General features: G+C 60.8%; 1 protein-coding gene across 1 annotated transcript in view; it reads left to right on the top strand.

Annotated features, from left to right (window-relative positions):
* Positions 1 to 14,269, top strand: part of PDXK (pyridoxal kinase) — a 31,172-nt gene extending 16,903 nt beyond the window's left edge. The window contains exons 3-11 of the mRNA XM_081300722.1: positions 1,393 to 1,497; positions 2,202 to 2,285; positions 3,951 to 3,997; positions 6,035 to 6,120; positions 6,850 to 6,895; positions 8,394 to 8,505; positions 9,262 to 9,398; positions 11,247 to 11,313; positions 11,577 to 14,269. Coding sequence (XP_081156848.1) covers positions 1,393 to 1,497; positions 2,202 to 2,285; positions 3,951 to 3,997; positions 6,035 to 6,120; positions 6,850 to 6,895; positions 8,394 to 8,505; positions 9,262 to 9,398; positions 11,247 to 11,313; positions 11,577 to 11,689 — 797 coding nt within the window. The 3' untranslated portion in view covers positions 11,690 to 14,269. The remainder of the gene's footprint in view (positions 1 to 1,392; positions 1,498 to 2,201; positions 2,286 to 3,950; positions 3,998 to 6,034; positions 6,121 to 6,849; positions 6,896 to 8,393; positions 8,506 to 9,261; positions 9,399 to 11,246; positions 11,314 to 11,576) is intronic.
* Positions 14,270 to 19,448: the final 5,179 nt, after the last annotated feature.

Genomic DNA, 19,448 nt, shown 5'->3' on the forward strand with positions numbered 1-19,448 from the left:
AGGGAGGATGGCATCTGAACTAAGGAGAGGGCTCGGGAAAGACCAGCCCTGAGACCTTGATCTTAGACTTCCAGCTTCCAGAATGTGAGAGAATGAGCACCCGAGGTCTCAGCGGGGTCTGTGTACCTCGTCACAGGTGCCTGAGCACACCAGGACACAGGTGTGCAGGTGGGTTTACCCCACCCCCCAATTTGGAAGGATGTTTGAGACCAAGAGTCACAACGGACATTTTTGTCTTGCACCCTGCACCACTAGGCCTGTGAGATTTTGGTGGCAGCCTCAGGCCTCCTTAGGAAAGCTAGCCTAGGGCCCAGGGGCATCCCAGATAGTGGGCAGCTGGAGCCTGGAGGGGCAGGCTCCTGACCAGCTGAGCTGGTAGCCAGGGGTCAGTCTGTTTCTGTCTGGCCCGTCGACCGCGTACCTGGGTCCTGCACGTCCTTCTTCAGTCAGAACCTGAGGGTGCCTCTGCCAGGTGGGGCAGCCGAACCCTCACGTGTCCCTGGGGCAGTTCTGGAGAATGGCATTTGTTCCAGACACCTTAGGATGGCGCCTGGGAAAGCCAGGGTCCTTTGCCATGGGAACAGCTGTCACCACACAGGCCAGACACTCGGGGAGGGGTGTCACAGGGCCCTCATGCAGGGAGTCGGATGGTCTGACGCCTCCCACCCCTGGGCTCTGCTGTTCCAAGAATCAGAACCGAAAGGCTGAGATCGTGTGTTCGGGGGACTGAGTCGGGGACGCCAGGCCCCTGGGTGGAGGGAGTGGTGAGAGGTGGGTTTCCACACTTGGCTGCCCCTGGCATGCACAGGTGTCTCCCAGCAGTGCTGCAGCATCCTGCACCTCAGGTGTACCCCAGGTTGCGGGCAGTCCTGGAGTGGACACCTTGCTTGGACTCCTGTTGGTCAAGGGCAGGCTGGGCACTTGGGTCTGTTTCTCGTCCGGCTTGGTCCAAGGCTTTCCTTGCCACTCGGTAACCTTGTGGTGGAGGTGTCCCGACAGGGTGCCCAGTGCTGGGTGACAGCCCCGCTTGATGGCCAGGAACACAGTGGGGACTGGATCCGGAGATGGGGGGAGGACACTGAGCCACTTCTGCAGAGCCTGGGGAGAGGTCAGGCAGCCTGGCTGCCCTTCCCACTCAGGACCCCAGTTCTACCGGACACAATTGCAGCAGGAACTGGCCAGCAGAGTGTGCAGACACTGGTGCAGGACCTGGGGCTCTCGGGGCGCTGGACACGTGTTGGGGGCCTGCTGAGGCACTGTGCCTGGGCTGCCCACTGGGCATCCCCAGGGAGGGTGGGCAGTTGTCCCTGGGCTAAGATGGCCACCAGAGGCCTGTGCCGCTCTGCCCTTGGCCCCCGTGCCTCAGGCCCGTGTGATCTGCCACCCCTGCAGGCTACGCCCACTGGAAGGGTCAGGTGCTGAATGCCCATGAGCTACAGGAGCTGTACGAAGGCCTGAAGCTGAACAGCGTGAACAAGTACGACTACGTGCTCACAGGTGCGTGCCCAGGGCGAGCGGCCGCCGAGGGCCAGAGCCCCCTCCCCAGGCTTGCACCTGGTCCCTGCTTTCTTCAGGGAGGGTCTCAGTGCCCTAGGCATGTCACATCCTTGGTGGCCTTGGGCCTGCCGCTCTGGGCCTGGCTTGGGTCCTGGGTGTCCTGGGGCCATGGCGGGCAGCACAGGTGGGTGTTGGGGGTGCTGCTGGGCTGGACGGGGGCCAGCAGGGACTTTTAAAAAACACCTGGTTAAAAGTGATACGTGCTCACTGTCGAAGGTAGAAAATGAAAGAGGGCTGGGGATGTGGCTCAAGCGGTAGCGCGCTCGCCTGGCATGCGTGCGGCCCGGGTTCGATCCTCAGCACCACATACCAACAAAGATGTTGTGTCTGCCGAGAACTAAAGAATAAATATTAAAAATTCTCTCTCTCTCTCTCTCTCACTCTCTCTCTCTCTCTCTCCTCTCTCACTCTCTCTTAAAAAAAAAAAATGAAAGAAAGGAAGAACTCAGTCCTCTGCTGGTCACCCAGGGGTCCATTCATTTCAAATGTTGCATTTCTTTGGGGAAAAAGAAAAAGGCCTGGTCTCCCTCCATGACCCTGGACTGGCCCCATGCTGCCTGGGCACAGGCCTTGCTGTGCTGCCCAGCCCCCGTGGTTGCGGAGCAGCTGTACTAAGAGGGTAATCTGGCTTCTTCCCCCTGAAGGTTACACCCGGGACAAGTCCTTCCTGGCCATGGTGGTGGACATCGTGCGGGAGCTGAAGCAGCAGAACTCCAGGCTCGTGTACGGTGGGTGCTGGACCAGCCCACTCTCGGCCCGAGTGGCCAGGGTGCACCTGTCACGCTGAGTGGGGTTGGCCGGGAGCACAGGAAGGGAGGCCCAGCTGCCTCCTCCTGGCCACCCTTCCCGCTCTGTCCTGGCCAGTCAGCTTTGTCCACTGGTGTCCAGGAGAACCTTGCGGCTGTGCAGAGGAGCGGGAAACGTTTCCTGGGTCTTGGGCGTGTGAGAGAGAAGAGTTAATGTGCTAAAAGTCGGGGTACCCAAGATGTGCCTGCACATGACCCTAAAGGGTGTGGGCATGGGGTGGCACACAGGCAGGGCCAGGCTGCAAGGGGGTGAGGGGAGTGGCCACGTCCGGGTGTGTCTGCATAGAGCAGCCCTCCTTCATGGCCAGGCAGCCCTGGGCCCATCCTGTCACCTGGAATAGGGCCAGTGTCGCCAGACTTGCAGACTGAGGACCTTTTCCAGGGGCATGGTGACCCTGTCCCCCCGGTCAGTGGCGGGTCTGCCCCAGCTTGTTGCTTTGTCCATGCTGCTGTACAGGCCAGTGCTGGGAGACCTGGGTTGGCTTGTCCACGGACAGGGAGGGGAGGGACTGCTGTGCTGGCTCAGGAGCCCATCGATGCTCTTCCATGTCACTTGAGAAATGGTGCAGATGCTCTTCAGTTAGTCGGAGTCAACCAGTCGTCTTAGACAAGGAAACGCAGGAGCCAGTACCCCAGGACAGCCGGGAGCTGGGGGGGGGGGTCTGGACTGGCTCACCCCGCTTCACACCCGCGCGTGGTCGCAACAGCAAGCACTGGCCGCTGCTGGTGGAATATGCGATGGCATAGCCATCACGGAGAACAGTCTGCCAGTCGCTCAGAAAGTCACGTGCAGTCACCTCGCGATCCAGCTCCCTCCCTGCTGTGTGCCAGAATAACTGAGGCAGACCCTCCACCAATTGTGCACCGTGTTAACAGCAGCCAAAGGTGGACACAACCAGGGTCCACTGATGGTAAAGTGGACAGGCACAGGGGGGTGTGGAACACAGAGCCCGAGTCAGCCTTAAAAGGAAGGAAGTGGCTGTTAGGGTGGTCTTGCCCGTGATCCTGCAGCTTGGGAGGCTGAGACACGAGGATCACAAGTTCAAGGCCAGCCTCAGCAACTTACTGGGACCCTGCCTCAAAAACTAGGGCTGGGGATGTGGCTCAGTGGTGAAGCACCCCTGGTTCAATCCCTGGTACCAAAAAGAAAGAGAAAGAAAGAAGAAGAAAGGGAACTATGACCCGGATGAGTCTTGAAAATGTCTCGTTCTGCGTGAGCAGCCGGTCTCCAGAGGGCAAATAGGATTCCACACAGATGAGCTGTGGGGATGGGGAAGGTCAGGGCCTGAGGGTGGCCTGGGGGTGGGGAGTCGGGGTGTGACGGAGGCAGTGTCAGTCGGGGGGAGGGGAAGGTGGCGGTTCCCCTCGTGGATGCCCTTACGGCCCTCCTCCGTCTGTCCGCTCACCTCCTTTCTGACGTTTTACCACCACGAATCATGGGGCTGGGGCTGAAGCCGGGCCTCACTCACACGGCCAGCACTCTGCTGCTGAGCCCACCGGCCCTTACAGACATCTGGCAGGGGGGTGGCATGAAGGGGTCGGGGGTGCCGGCACCGCCAGGCTGACCGGCGGCCTGTGTCTCCGCAGTGTGCGATCCCGTGATGGGCGACAAGTGGAACGGTGAAGGCTCCATGGTAAGTCTGGGTGCTGCCGTGAGGTCCTGGCCTGGCCCTGGGACACCCAGAGACAGGCCGCACTTCAGGGCCCGGGGGGAGGCTCGGGGGCCAGTCAGGCTGTGGATAAGCCCTTGGGCTCTGCGGCACCCTGTTCCTGTAGCCCCAGGGCAGCCACAGTGCCAGCGAGCGGGGCACCGCCTCCCAGAGGAGGTCACAGGCAGACACGGGAGTTGGATTTCCTGTGTTGAAAGTGGGTTTTGTTTACCTTTGCCCCTAAACATTTAAAAATCAAAAATCATTCTTAGCTCACGAGCTGTTCAAAAGTAGGCGGAAGACATGCATGGTGTAGTGCCCCTGCACAGGACAAACTGGACCAGGTGAAGTCCATCCTGTGGCCCTCACAGAGGTGGACACAGGAACTCGGGCCGTCCTGTCCATGGGTTTCGAGGTCGGCAGTTTAGCACCTGCACCGTCTTGCCTTCTGCCCACCTGTGGGCCTGGTCTCTCTTGTGTGCTGGGAGGTCAGCAAGCACAGAAGCCGAGCATGGTGTCCACTGGCACAAGGCACGCCTGGCAGCTGCCCTCCCTGCCCCACGTGGTCAGTGGCTCGTGGGCTTCTGGTTTGCTCAGTGCTCTCTCGGGCACCTCCCCGGTGCCTGTTTTCTGGAACCCGGCACCAGGCCTTGCCTGCTCCTGGTGCTGCTCCCTGTGCTGGGCTCGGGATGCTTGAGTTTGGGTCCCAAAGAGCCGAGGCCCGTCCAGTTTGTTGACTAGGACCTATCCTTGTTTTGATCAGGTTGATTTTTCCTTGTGATGTGAGAGCACGAGGTGATGGGTTAGGTTCAGAGGTGGAGACAACCCACAATCTCAGGTTCCTACACAGATTTAAAGGAGGAATAGGACTCTCTGTAGTGCTTGGGGTCAAACCCCGTTCCTCACTAATGCTATGCAAACACACTACCACTGAGTGACATCCCAACCCTTTTTACTTTTTGAGATAAGATCTTGCTAAGTTTCCCAGGCTGGCTTTGGCCTACTTTGAGATCCTCCTGCCTCTGCTTCTGAGTAGCTGGGATTACAAGTGTGTGTCATTGTGCCTAGTTGAATAAATCAGGTTTTTTGTGTGTGTTGGTACTAAGGATTGAACCACTAACTGCATTTTGCAGTCCTTTTTATTTTATTTTGGGACAGGGTCTTGCTAAGTTGCTAAGGGCCTTGATGAGTTGCTGAGGCTGGCCTCAAACTTGCCATCCTCCTGCCTCAGCCTCCCACGTCGTGGGAGATCATAGGTGTGCCCTGTGGCACCAGCTGAAAACCAGGTTTTGAAGAACCTTCCGTTGGTATCATGGTCCGAATTGAGGCAAGAGCTAGGGCTTGGGTGGGCTGGCTGCACCCCACCCATTCTCAGCACCTCCCAGCTTGTGACTGGAGCAGTGGCACCTGGGGCACCTGGGGGCTCTCTGAGTACCAAGGGCACAGGAACATCTGAGGGGGCCTTGGGTCTCCAGGGAGGTCCCCAAGCTACATGAAGGGGAAGGATTAGAAACCAGCTGTTCCGCGGCACCTGGAAGTACCCATAAAGCAAGCAGAGTCATTTCACGCCCTCATGTTGGACTTTGGCTTTGGGGTCCTTCTTAAAGAAATGTGGAAGCTAAAGAATGCTGTTAGGTCACACTGTTTGTTGGACAATTTAAGACAAAAATGAGTTGATCGTGGCTCACGGCATGGCTTCCGTAGATACCAGAAGATGTGTGGGTCAGCTCCCAGATCAGGTGCCCCTGGGCCACTCTGGCCAACCCTGGCCTCAGGACCCCTCTCCCCATCCTCTGGGTTCTGTTTCTCCACGGCCTCTCCCTCCTCTGTGCTCTGGCCCATCGTCCCCTGGCTGAGACCTTCGCCCACCTCCCGTCCCAGACCCTATCCCTGGAGTTGCCCTTCCTCTGCCCACCCCAGCCTCCTGCAGCATCCCTTGCCCTGTGTTGGCCTTGCCCGCTGCCCAGTGGCACGAGCCTCTGCAGCGTGAGTTAATCCCCCCTTGTCTCCTGTGCTGCTCAGTATGTTCCCGAGGACCTCCTCCCGGTGTACAGAGAGAAGGTGGTGCCCGTGGCGGACATCATAACCCCCAACCAGTTTGAGGCGGAGTAAGTAACCTCCAGGGCGGGCCTCAGAGGATCCCGTGCCTGCCCCTGAAGTGTCCCCAGAAGCTCCCCACTGGGGTCAGGTTACCCCGAGGTTGCCACCTGCTCCTGAGTCACAGTGGCAGCCTCGCTCAGGCCCCACCTGCTGGCCTGTGTCTACCTGAATAGCCAGGTATAGGAGGGGGGCGCTCTGGCCAGCGGAGGGCGCTGGAGGCTGGACATGCCTCCAGGTGGGGAGCCACGGTGGTGCCACAGGCAGGCAGGCCGCGGGGTCTCTCTGTGGGGTTCAGAGGGGCTGTGGGCCTCCTGCCCAACTAATTGAAGGAGCAGACACCTGGGAAAGCCAGTCACCAGGCTGTGGAGCTGAGGCTGCTCCTTCTTGGCCACGAGCTGGTCCCTCCGTCCCTAAGGCCTGTCATCCACAGGTGTGGCCCCTGGACTCTTGGTGGCTAGGGATCCCTGACCTAGCCCTGTCTAATCTGGGGGTGATATCTCACCTTGACCCTGAGCTGTTGGTACAGCGATGACCGTGTGAGTCCACGGAGGGTCTGGACGCTGGTCCCTTCACAGGGGCTGGGTGCTGTGGCATGGGCCACGGGGGCCCTGTGGGGCTGTTCCTCTCCACTGTGAACCGTGGACGCTCAGCACAGCCGGAACCTCACAGCAGTGCAGTGGACAAGAGTCCCCTTAGGACCAGACCTCACCCCTGACCCCAGCCCACCTGTCTTTCAGGTTGCTGAGCGGCAGGAAGATCCACAGCCAGGAAGAAGCGCTAGCGGTGAGGAGACCTTGGGGGGCCGTGCGTGTGGCCGGTCACACTGTTCACGGCGGGAGGGTGCAGCACACATCTGGGACGGGAGATGGGCACCCAGCTGGGCTGGCTCTGGCCTCGGATGTGGCTGCACCCAGCCCTCTGGTCAGCCAGCTGGCCCTTGTCCCCTCCTCCTCAGCCGGCGCTGGCAGGGCAGCGTGTGGCAGGGCCCAGGCTGATCTGCCCGGCCCGTCACAGCAGTCCTGCGAGCCCTGCAGCTGCTGGGACAAAGTGCCAACGCACAGTGGGCCGAAAGCAGCACACCCCCGGCACCCTGGGGCTCAGGTGCTGCAGGGCTCCCTCTGAGGGTGCCGGAGGGCCTGCTGGGCTGGGAGGCAGCACGCCTCACCATGGCCTGGGTGCACTCCTTAGAGGGCCCACAGCCTGTCCTTGAGATGTCCCACCCTGCTGTGACCTTTTTTCTGAGGCATTGCGGTCAGGACCGCAGAGTACACATTCAGAGCGCAGCCCAGATGGCCACCTGCCCCCAGTGGCGCTGCAGGCTAGGGTCCTGTGAGCTCAGCAGTCGCCCCCGGGGCAGTGACCTCAGGCCCACACCTTCCTCCCGAGAGGAGTGGTCAGGAAGCCTGTGGCGTGGTGCCTGGGCTATGAGCTGGGCCCCTGGGGTCCTTTCACAAGGCCACCTGCCCTGGGCTCCAGAGACCAGCAGGGTGCGTGTTTGGGCAGGGGGTGTTCCGGGACAGGCTGTTCCCAGGCCAGCCCACTGGCAGGCTGCCTGGTGCAGCGGGGCTCAGGCAGGAGCGGGCGCGGCCCAGGGCAGACTGCTGTTCCCCTGCGCTCCCCTCTGGGACTTGCCACTTGCCCTCAGGCCAGCAAGCCCTGGGGGACGGTCTCCACCCTCGAGCTGCCACTGGAGTCACCTCCATCCTTTGCTTTCAAAGCAAAAGACAGAACCGAGGTGGTGGGTAAACAGCAGGCGTCGGCTCAAGCACTGGAGCCACAAGTCCCAGGTCAAGACGCCTGGGGACGGCTCTGTGCAGGGGGCGATGTCCTCCTGGCAGAGTGGCAGAGCAGGGGACCTGAGCTGGCCCCAGTTGCCCTGTCACCAGGCCCTCACTCCCAAAGGCCCCACCCCACGGCCCCAGGGGACACATTCAAACCCAGGCCACGAACTCTGGGCACAGTCCAATAAGCATGGGCAGGGACCAGATGCAGGTCACCCTGACCCTCACAGCTGCCGCGTGTCCCTGTCACGCAGGGCCACTACAGTCGGGATCTGACCCAGGGCAGACCCCTCCCACTCAGCTCCAAGCCAGCACTGCCCAGGGCCTCAGCTGCTGACCTGGGCCTCAGCTGCTGACCTGGGCAGGCTCCTGGCTCTGCCCTGGCTGGGCCGAGGGGGTGGCTGTGCACACTCAGGTGCCTTCTTTGTCACTGGGACGTGCTGGGTGGAGTGGGCATGTGGCGTGTCCACTGGGCTGACGTGTTTCCTGTGCCACCGCAGGTGATGGACGTGCTGCATGCTATGGGCCCCGACACAGTAGTCATCACCAGCTCCGACCTGCCTTCCTCGCGGGGCAGTGACTACCTGATCGCACTGGGCAGCCAGAGGATGAGTAAGTGACCTGGCCTGAGTGCGTCTTCTGCCTTCTCGGCTCAGGGGACACTTGGCCATCAGGGAGTGTCGTGTGCTCAGTAGAAGGAACACTGTCCTCAGCTGGTGGTAGATTTCCTGAGCACTTCTCATTGCTGAGGAGGGTCAGCTGCAGGAGGCTCAGGGCAGGTGAGCAGCCCTGGACAGCACAGCTTTATCAAGTGGCCACCTGGAGCTGGGCCGGGCCTCGATCTCGCGGGAGTGCCTTCTGCTGGGCTGTGTTGAGTGGCGATGGGAATACCACCTGGGCCGATTTTCTCTGAACCACATTAGGGTGACAGAAGGCTGGGTCCCCTGCTGGGACAGTGACAGGGGTCACACCCACAGCCCCAGGGAGCGTTCCAAGGTGGCTGCCTCCTTGGCACCTCTGCCTCTGGGCACGGTGTGTGGGCACACAGCTGAGGACATCCGGCAGTTCCTGTATTTGGTCAGCTGCACCTTGTCCCTGAGGCCATCCTCACTGTGGCTTCTGTCTTCCACTTTCTCTTTAGGGACAGGGGTGGCACTGGGGACAGGAGGCAGCACAACATACTCTTAGAGCCCCAGGGCACCCAGGAGGCCACCTGCGCTCTGTGTGAACACCCCAAGGGCCGGCAGCGCTGACCCTGGTGTCCAGGGAGGATTGGGACACCGTGGGCTGGCTACCTCCTGTTGCAGGGTTGATCCTCCCCTGGCCAGGGAGTCTCGGGTCAGCTATTTGCCTTGTCTTCTCCTGCAGAGAGGCCTGATGGCACCACAGTGACCGAGCGCATCCGGATGGAGATGCGCAGGGTGGATGCTGTCTTCGTGGGCACCGGGGACCTCTTTGCTGCCATGCTCCTGGCGTGGACACACAAGCACCCTGACAACCTCAAGGTCAGCCGCGTGCCCTGTGCGGAGCCTTACAGCAGGCCCAGGGGGAGGGAGGGTCCTGGCCTGAGCAGCAGCCCGACTAGGGGGAGGGGCTGCTGGGCTGTGGGCTCAGGACCCCTCTCCTACAGTGAATCTGCCCTCTCCCCCGCTTGGGAAGTTGGGGTCACAGTGCTGTGGGGCAGGAGGAGAGCACTCAGGACCCCGGCTGGGCTGGTGTGGGGCTCCGTGGTATGGCCCTTGCAGGGCGTGTGCCGGGCTCTGGGCTCCATCCCCAGCATGGCAAAAACAAGAAGGCTGGGTCCCTCCTGGGTCCGCCAGGGGAAGCCCTGAGTCCAGGCAGCCTGCTAGGTGCACCCTGGGGCCACTGTGTGGGGCCCTGCTGTGACTTGAGGGTCTGAGAGGCTGCAGCCAGCCCCCCACCCCAGGGACTGAGGCAGAGCTGAGGACAGAGGCCCCGGCAGTAGATCGCTGCAGGCCTTGGCATGGAGGTCTGCTCCCTGGGGACCCTTGGGAGTCTGTCCCATCTGCTCTGTGCAGTTGAGATGGGCGGCCTTGCTCAGGCGCTGCAGGGTACAGGGGTCAGTTGCCACTGACCTAGTGCACAGGGTGACGTGTCAGGGCCTTTCTCATGGAAAACTCGATTAAGCGCGGAGCTCAGTGGGGGCTCCTCCTGCGCTGTGTGCAAGAAATTGCATCATGGGCGCTTATCGGGTCACTCCTGTCTGACACCCTGTCCACTGATGGAGTCAGCTCTGGTTGTGGCTCCCTGATGCCCTCTGCTGGCCACCCCAGGGTGGCAGGTCCCCTGGGGCTGGGCGCACTTCTCCAGTAGGTCAGTACTGCCAGGTGTCTGGCTCTGTGTTTATAAAATGAAGTCCACTGTGGCCTTCGAGTGGCAAGCCACTACGAACCCTGAGCTCAGGCTGGAACGTGTGGTGCCCTCACTGTTTGGCCCCCTCCTGCCTCCCTCAAGGGTAGAGTGTAAGCAGGACCTGCCACCTGTTCCTGGCTGCGGCACCTGTCTCCCTGCAGCGGAGACACCCAGCTGGCACCCGGAGGAGGCCTCACGCCAGGGCTCGGGGCTCTGGGGGCCAGGCCCTGGGTTCACCCGCCCAGATAGACTCAGGGAATGAGTCTCACGTCCCCACACCCGCTGGATCCCCCAGCCTTTGACCCCCAGGCAGCGGTGATGATGACTTTGGCTGCCTTGGGGACAAGCGTTCTCCCGATGGCCTTGATGTCAACTCCAGGAATGATTCAACTTCAGGGATTCTAGCTAAGCACCTGCTGCCCACCAGGCAGCACTGAGTTCCTGAGAGAGACAGCCCCTTCCCGCGGCTGTCTGGTCGTTTAATATGCAAAGTTCACTTGCCACCTCCCGTGTGCCACCTCCCGTCACTGTAACAAGATGTCTGAGAGGACAAAGAGAAAAGGTGTATTTGGGGTCAGTTTCAGTCCATGGTGGGTTGGCCCCGTGCTCTCGGGTCCTGGTGGCCGATGGGGGTGGGGGTGGGGGAAGAAGCCACCCACGTGGCAGGAAGCACAGGAAGAGGTGGCATTCCCCCCCTTCCCAGGACACACGCCGTGATCTCAGCCCCGCCGGGCCCGCCTCTCGGGCTCCCACCATCCCCAGTTGCCCCACAGGATGGGCCTGAGCCCTGACACATGGCCTCCCGAGACAGTCCAGGTCTGTGGCGGGCGGTCCTGTGGTCAGCCCTGGGGGCTCCCATGTCTGGGGTCTGTGTGGTGGTGCTTGCTGCAGGAGGTGCAGGTGAACACCCCTCCAGGCGGCGGTGGTCAGCTCCGGGACGCAGCCAGGGGCTGGGCCACAGTGTCTCTCCCTCCCTGCAGGTGGCTTGCGAGAAGACCGTGTCGGCCATGCACCACGTTCTGCAGAGGACCATCCGGTGCGCAAGAGGTAGCTGCCCACAGAGGGAGGCCCAGTCGGGAGGGCACAGTCCCCCGCAGCTGCACGCAGCAGCCCGGGGCGGGGGCCCTGGTGGGTAGCTCTGTCCTCAACCTGGAGCTCGGAGGCTCGGGGCTTAGACAGAGATGGGGGAAGCTCCCAAGGAACCCACAGGGCACCTTTCTCCAAACTCCACTGGCTTAGACATGGGCGGGCGCGGGGCACCAGGGCAGGCAGCTCCCGGGCCACCCTCACTGGCCCTTGTTGGTCTGCAGCCCAGGCTGGGGAGGGACAGAAGCCCAGCTCAGCACAGCTGGAGTTGAGGATGGTGCAGAGCAAGAAGGACATCGAGGACCCAGAGATTGTCGTCCAGGCCACGGTGCTCTGAGGTCACCCACTCGCCCCAGCGCACAGCATGTCCCTGTTTTCATCCTTGTGACAGTGTGACGTCTGCCTTAGTGCCATGACTGACTTGCCTTCCATCTGTGAGTGTCGGGCATCGTGGGTCCCGATGGTGAAACCTGCCAGTGTGCTTTTCAAAAGTAACAAGCGATCACGGGAATTTGTGATCTGGAAACCCGGCCCCTCCCCCAAGGCTGCGGGACTCCTGACTGCCCTCGGTGGGCCGCTGGCTGCCACTGCCCCACGGAATCCCTGTCCCGCGTGGGCTGGGCCCATGAAGGCCTCTGTCCGCGTCTTGGATTGCGTCGGGTCTCAACCGTGAGCATCTGGAAGAATCACGCCAAATTCCTGTGTTGTCCTTCTGGTTGTCCCCTCTCGGTTCCTGCGCTGGAACTGTCCTAGTCTGCTGCGTGCTGGGTCCCTTGGGTCTGGCCTCACGCAGCTGTACAGCTGCTCACGTCCGCACGCTCAGACACACTGGCGTGTGGTCACCGCACAGGGACCTCTCCTGGGCCCAGCAAATTCCAGTCAGTCTGCAGTCCTCACGGGTATCAGTGGGACTCCTGTGACTCGGGAACAACTTCTGGGGATCTGCCATGTGTCGGGAGGGACGTGCTGGTGCAGCAGGGCCGCCCCTGGCCAAGGCAGCTGGTGGAGTTGGAGAAAGGTGCCCTGTGGGTTCCTTGGGAGCGTCCTCCATCTGTCGTGTGCCACTTAGGCTGTGGGTCTGCTGCCCACCGTGGTGACACTGCATGGGGCCACATGTGTGGGATGCAGGACCAGGCGGTGTCTGCTGTCCCCTCTTGCCATTTCATCCCCCTCTTCCTTGTCTGTGCTGGCTGCTTGCTGGAGACAGGCGCTGGAGCACAACGCGGGTGGTCGGCTCGGACCCCGTGGGCTGCCGTGGTGGAGGCCAGCGGCCCAGCACCAGTCCAGCTGTCTGCTGCTCAAGGTGACCTCCCTGGTTCCACCTTGTCCAGAATTTGGGGCCACTTGGGTGAGGCAAGTGGGGCTGCTTGTCTGTGGCCCCTTTGTCCTCCCACCCTTCCTTCCTGCACCCCAGTTCTTGGGGGTGCCAAGGTCTCCTCTCCTGGCACTTGCCCTGGGGAGTGGGGTAGCTCCTCCAGGGCACCCCGGCTCCATGCCATGGTGGCCCCTTTCCCAGAGCCCACCCCCGCTGAGTACGGTCCAGTGTCTTCCGGGAAGACCCTCCTCCAGGTCTGCATTCTTCACCTTGTTGGAAAATGCCCCAGAACGAGGGCGCCGGTCCCCATGGGACTCAGCCCCATCACACCTCTCTGACCCCATGCAGCTCCCATTCTGAGGTCTGAACTCGAGGTCAGCACTCCCTGGCCACGGTTGACTGGCTCTCTGCCAGGCCACCAAGCCGGATCTGTTTGCTGCCATGATTCCTGGTCCCAACGGCAGACTTCTCCCAGCACAAGACCCACTGGACTCGCAGGAGAAGGAAGGCTGTGGCCGGAGCCAGGCGGGGAAGACCAGCCAAATTGACCAGGGGCCTTTGCATGGCCTCTCAGGAAAGCTGTCACTGCCAGGGGGAACCAGGGACCCAGTGCCAGCAACGAGGACAGCTGATTAGTGTCCCTTTTTTTCTCCTGTCCCCCATCTTTTTTTCCCCTTTATTTCCTTTCTTAACACGAGAGCATTTGTCTGGCTGGAGGAGGGACCTACGTGTGGGTCCCACCCACACCGGGGGGAGACTCAGGCTGCTGGGAGCCTGGGGCATAGACCCAGCTGTGTGTGCAGAGGACCTGAGGGGCCGCACTCTGCAGGCACGTGGACACTGCTCCTGAGCGACACCTCGGGGCTTAGTCCAGGTGAAGGTGAGCCCCTCTCCTTCCCCCAGTGCCCTGTGGAGCTGCCTGTAGCATCATGAAGCTGGCCCTGGGGACAGGAGGGGCCCTGGCAGGAGCCATGTTCCAAGTGGGGCTCTAGGTGTGGGACCCATGCTGAAAAAACGTTAAGAGGGCCGGGTGTGGCTCCGTGGCAGACCTGGCCTAGCCTGTGCGAGGCCCTGGGTGGGATCCCCAGCCACGCACCACCCCCAGTAAAAGAAGAGAAAACGTTAGCTTCCTCGCAAGGAAGGGTCTGGCCAGCCCACCCTCGAGCGCAGGTCTTCAAAGTGGCGCTGCCACCGTCCCGGTGCTCCTGGCCTCGTTTCCACACCACAGGTGCCGCCTCGGGGTCCAGATCCACAGCCTGCTGTCCAGAGTGACCGTGGGCTTTGGTAGTGATCGTTGATACAGCTCGGGTCCAAGTTAGAATCCAGGCGTGTTTTTACTTTCCATAGTTTTAATGACATCAGAATCATAATCGTAACAATCCGAGGTGAAGGCTGTGTTAGCCCAGTGTTGCTCGCTCGATCCTAGGGGGTAGGATTTTAATACTTTCTTAATCCAGCTTTTCAAGCCTTCTGGAGACTGCAAGAAGGAATTACAAAATGTGTTCCTTTTTTAATCAATTTTCAATCATTGCCTAGTCCTGCCAAGGTAATTGTGTGCCTCTGTGTTGATTTTGCAATATATACCAATAATTGTGAAAACGATGCTTGGTTTCACGTCCTGGTCTTAAACTTGTCAGAGACTATTTTGTAACGTTTCCCTTTACGACAGGCTGAGCCGGGCTTGGCTGAGCTGCTCCCGGGGTTACCTCAGAGCAGGAGCACTGCCTGCCCGTGGGGCGGGGGGGGGGGGGCTGCCCTCACCCCAGTGGTGGGTCACCTCCACCATCACCCACAGTAAGGAGACAGGCACCCTGAGTGGGCCTCGGGCCGTCAGGCCCTGGGAGGAGGCAGGTCACTCAGGGCCAGCAGGCGGTGTCCTTGGTCACTGGCTTCCAGAAAACTCCTGACCACAGTGTCCATGTCCTGTTGCTTCAAGCCTCATATTCTCTCTTAAGTTGAAAACTACAGAACAAAGCAGGTGAGAGTGTTCTGGGCTCTGGACTCTTGGTCCTTGCAGCCCTTTAGGGGCCCACTTCTTGGAGGCCCTGGGTCCATGTTCATGCTGCCCAGAGAGCCCCTCGTCTCCTGCTGCCCAGCAGCTCCCAAGCACCTCCTTCACGCACCTCCTCCTTATGGGGCAGGGTCCCTCAGGATCCTTCCCAAGCTCCTGGCTTTGCCCAGGGAGAGGGCACTGGGGTTTGCATGGGCAGAGGGGGACAACTCTGGTGGTGGCCCTCACGAGGCCCAGACCTCTTTGCCCTCAAGGTGTGGCTCCTGGGTGTTTCCACTCCTCGCCCCTCCCTGCGGGCCCAAGGGGGCTTCCCACATGGCCTCTTGCACCGGATCTCCAGGAAGCTGGGTCCTTCAGAGGAGCATGCCACACAGAAAGTGACCCCAGAGCCGACTAAGTGGGCACTCGGAAGGACCCCTGGCCTGGAGAGCATGGTTCTGGGGGGCCAGATTCACTGCCCAAAGGTCCTTCATGAGTCCTGAGCCAGGGCAGCCTTGAGCTGGGTCCTGGGGTCTGGGTGAATGCTACCCACAGGGCCCCAGCACAGTGGAAGGCCTGGGTTTCAGCAGAGCTGGGCCAGGCGCTCATATGTCACAGGCAGGCAGGCGCCTTCGCCGCAGCTGCAGCTGTGGAGGAACAGGTGGGAGGGTGTGGGTTCCTGCCTGCCTGCCATGCACTTCCAGCCTCAGCCAGCAGGGGGCACAGCAGGGCTGGGTGGGCAGAGGCAGAGGTGGAGGTGGGTACCTGGCCCAGCCCCTGGTAGATCAGACATCAGCCCCTTTTCTGGGGAATTTGTCTGTTTCCTTCCCATGTAAATCTTCCTTGTTGGAGATGGGAGCCAGGCTGCAGCCCTGCCGCACAGCAGGAGGGCTGGGTGTGCATCCCCACCCTCAGCATCACAGCCTCGGGGTTAGTGCTGGGCTGCCTGGAGGGGCTCCCGGTGGTTAAACGTGGGCCTTCATAGGGTGTGTGTCTCCTTTTCTGCAGTGTGCTCTGGGTGCAGACTGATTAAAAACATTCCGCCTCGCATCTCAACCCAGTGTGCTTATTTGCTTAGAAGAGAGGAATGAGCGATTTCAGAGCTGACTGCATTTTAAGACTTCATATTAATAGAAAGTTATTCCTGGAGGTTTTCTTGTTTTAATGGTGGCAGAATAAACATGGGTTTAAAGTGCATCCCCAGCCAGGCATGGTAGTGCGCATTTGTGATCCCGGCTACCCAGGAGACCGAGGCAGGAGGATCCCAAGTTCAAGGCCAGCCTTAGGAACTTAGCAAGATCCTACCTCAAAGATAAAAAGGACTGGGGTGTGGCTCAGTGGTTAAGCACTCCTGGGCCCTTTATTTAAGAATAAAAAGTGTCTGCACTTGGGAGCCAGGTAGGCCCCTTTCCTCAGAGCACGAAGCTCTGGTCACCATCTCTGATCTGCTGCCTGAGGGTGAACCCTGATGGTGACCAGTGCTCCTGAGCCCGGGTCTCTCCTCTTCCCTTCCCCCAGACCACTGCAGGGAGATGCCTTCAGGAGGTGGGGTGCTCACCCTGGCCAGGAGCCATCACTGTTCTAGAAGTCAGTTTGGAACAACTGGCCAAGGGACGCCCCTGGTGGCAGAATTGGGTAGGTGGGGTCAGAGCTCACCACCCTGAGGTCCTGTGCTGGGGAAGTTCTCCCAACAGCCTCTGGCTGATCGGGGAGCTCCTGGGGAGAGCCTGCCAGCATCCCTCCCTGCCCTGTCACCAGGAAGGCCACTGGTGTTGCTCTCACCCAGGACCCAGCCCATGGTGCGAGGAGGATGGGTGCTGGGGCTGGTGGGCCTGGCAGACTCTTCCAGTGTGCTCCAAAGAGTGCCGGGAGGGAGGAGCCAAGCTGGGCTCTGAGCTCAGGCCAGGGGTCCCCTCCAGGTACCTGGGCTGTCTCCTGGATGAGGAGGTGGAGAAGGAAGGGAGCTCTTCATTTACTGCACGTGGCTTCTAGGGTGAGAAGCCGCAGTGGCCCTGTGAGCGCTGTTAACTTGACAGCTGTCCTGAAGCAGACCTATAGTTGGGGTCCCCCCAGTTATTGCAATGACTGCAAAACTGGACCAACGGAAGACTGAGGTGCTGCTTGGGGCCACCTGCCCCTGCCGGAGGCTCCTCTGCCCTTGGAACAAGGCACCTCTCGCCCCACAGTACCCGCTGCAGCAGGAGGGACGGTCGGGGGCTCAGTGGTCTTGGTAGCTGCGTCCCCAGCCCTGCTTGCTGTCTGTGTGGGTGTCAGTGACACTAGCCTGCAGTGCCGTGCGGGCCGTGCTCCTGTTGACTTCGATGATCATCCACAAATAAGTGTTTTCACAGCCAACGTGTGGAAGGGTGATGAGCTCCCTGGAGCACCTGGATTTCATTACTGTGCCGTGCTGAAAGCCATGTGGCCAGCAGTCACTGCCTGCTGTCACCCAGCCACTGGGCCTGGTCACCTCCGCTGATGGTGGCACCTGGTTCCTTGAAGATCTACCTCACGAGGGAAGAGCCATGTCCTGTTCAACCGAGGACCCGGCTCCCCTCTCATTCTGTGCCCTGTTCTCTTGGGACCCTGGGCCCTGGGGCTCCCTGCAGGATCCTTCACTCCTAGGTGGTGACTTGCAGGCTGCTGGCCTGGTGGGCACTGTGATCTCATGGCACCTTGCCTGTATGTGACACTTCAGCAAGGGGCAGGCTGACTCAGGGGACCCCAGCCACCTGCCGCACACCCAGCCCACTTTCAAGTTACTGCCGCTGGGCGCCTGGCAGGGCCCTCTGGCCTGGAGCCATGGTCTGGGGTCAGTGTGCCGAGGCCGCGCTGCTGTGTCTCCACAGACACTGATCCGTTCTCCTACAGTTCCACAGGCCAGAAGTCTAAAAATGGGGCGCAGGGTTGGTGCCTGCGGGGGGCTCAGGGGAGGGTCGTCTCCTGCCTTTCCCAGCATCTGGAAGCGCTGTGTTCCCTGGCCCCACCGTGTCTTCCATCTCAGGGACTCAGACCCTCCTGTCTCTCTCTTGTAAGGACCCCACGGTGACCCTGGACCTCCCAGATAACCCAGGGCCATCTTCTAACTCAAGACCCTCCACACCATTCTCACAGGTTCCTGCACGAAGATGTTGACACCTTGGGGCCATCATCTAGCAGACCACGTCCACCACGGGTTGGGGTAGGTCCTGACTTGGGCCTCAAATCTCAACCATTGCAAAGACTCCACCGGGGCCTCGCTGGTGGGATGGGGAAGGCTGGCCTCCACCCAGGTCCACCCCGGAGCCACGTGGCTGGGGACTTTCCAAGCCTGGGTCACAGCCAAAGTGACATGAAGGGCCTCCCCACTGTGCCAGAGCAAGGACAGGAAGGGGAGAGAGGCCGAGAGGGTGCCAGGGAGTGATGAGCAGGCTGCAGAAGGTCGCCTCTGGTGACTGCAGGCAGGGCTGGCCACAGCACCTCCCCTGGGTCAGAGCCCTTTGTGCCTGTTCATGCCCATGAGCACCCTGCTCTTGCCGTGCGCCCGTCACCCACCCTCCACGCCAGAAGGACCTCCTTCGGGACCCTCTTGTTCCCTCAGTGTGCCACGGGTGGGGCTCCGCGGGTCGTGTCCTCTCGGCCCCACTCTACCTAGAGTTCCACCTGCACACCTAGAGCTGCCGACTCAGGCTGGCCCGGCCTCACCCCTCCTGTGTGGTGGCCCTCAGCCCAGCCTGGAGGTGGCTTCCAGCCAGGGAGGCCAGCAGAGGACGGACTGGCCTGCCCCTCTGCCCTCTCTCTTTGTAATACGCTCTTGAGCTGTAATTCTCGTGCCTTGCTGGTTGACCCATCCCAAGTGCAGAGTCAGGGTCTGCTTCTAAAGGTAACTCTGCTGAAAGGGACTCTAACTTAGGCCTGGACAGGGGCTCCCCAAATTCGGGGATGTCCCTGAGCCTCAAAAGCTGACATTTTTGGAAATATGGTTTTTGTGATCTAATTAGATGAGTAGGATGTGGCTGCACAGAGTCAGGACCCTAAACATCTGGTGTCCTCACAAGAAGGTGGCCGTGTGACTACAATCCTGGGCCTGGCAGCTCTGGACAGCTAAGACAACAGGTGACTTCCAAACGAGAGTCCCTGTGGGACACAGTGAGCCCCTGGGACCAGGACTGGACCCTGGACAAGGCTGTGGTCTCACTCCCGACCTCCTGTGCTCCAGCAGCAGGGCTCCCCTGCCCACTGCTAGTGGGGAACCCCGACAGGGACTGCAGAATGGCACTTTCCCCGTCTGCCTCCAGGCCCTGGTGCTCTAGGGCCACCACCCCGGGTGCCAGCAGGCAGGCAGCGCCTGGTGGGGGCGGGCGCTGTGCATTGTCTGGAAGGGGGTGCTTATGGGTATAGACGCTGCCCTGTGGCTTAGTGACCTAGTGTCCCACAAAGGTAGTGTCCCCACGAACACGACTTCTTTGGAAAGGAGGGTGGTTGCGGATGGATTAGTCGAGTCACTGGGGTAGTGTGGCCCCTCTTCCAATGGCTGTGTCCTTAAAGGGGGGAACCTGGACACACGGAGGCCACAGGAAGACAGGCAGGAGTACGGCAGGCAGCACCAGGAACCGAGGTGCCACCCAGGTCCTGGGAGGGAGCCCGGCCCTGCATTTTGGGCCCCTGGCCTCTGGCACTGGAGAGAGCAAGTCCTTTGTTTGGTCCTCTCTGCGGTGTTGGTTCCTGGCCCCAGGGGGGCAGTTTGCTCAGAGTCGGATGTCCAGGCCCAGGGTCTGTTCTTGGGCTCTTGGAGGGACAGATGTGCCCACA

This window comes from Spermophilus citellus (assembly GCF_964194105.1).
Source record: "Spermophilus citellus genome assembly, chromosome: 7".
In the NCBI taxonomy this organism is placed as follows: Eukaryota; Metazoa; Chordata; class Mammalia; order Rodentia; family Sciuridae; genus Spermophilus; species Spermophilus citellus.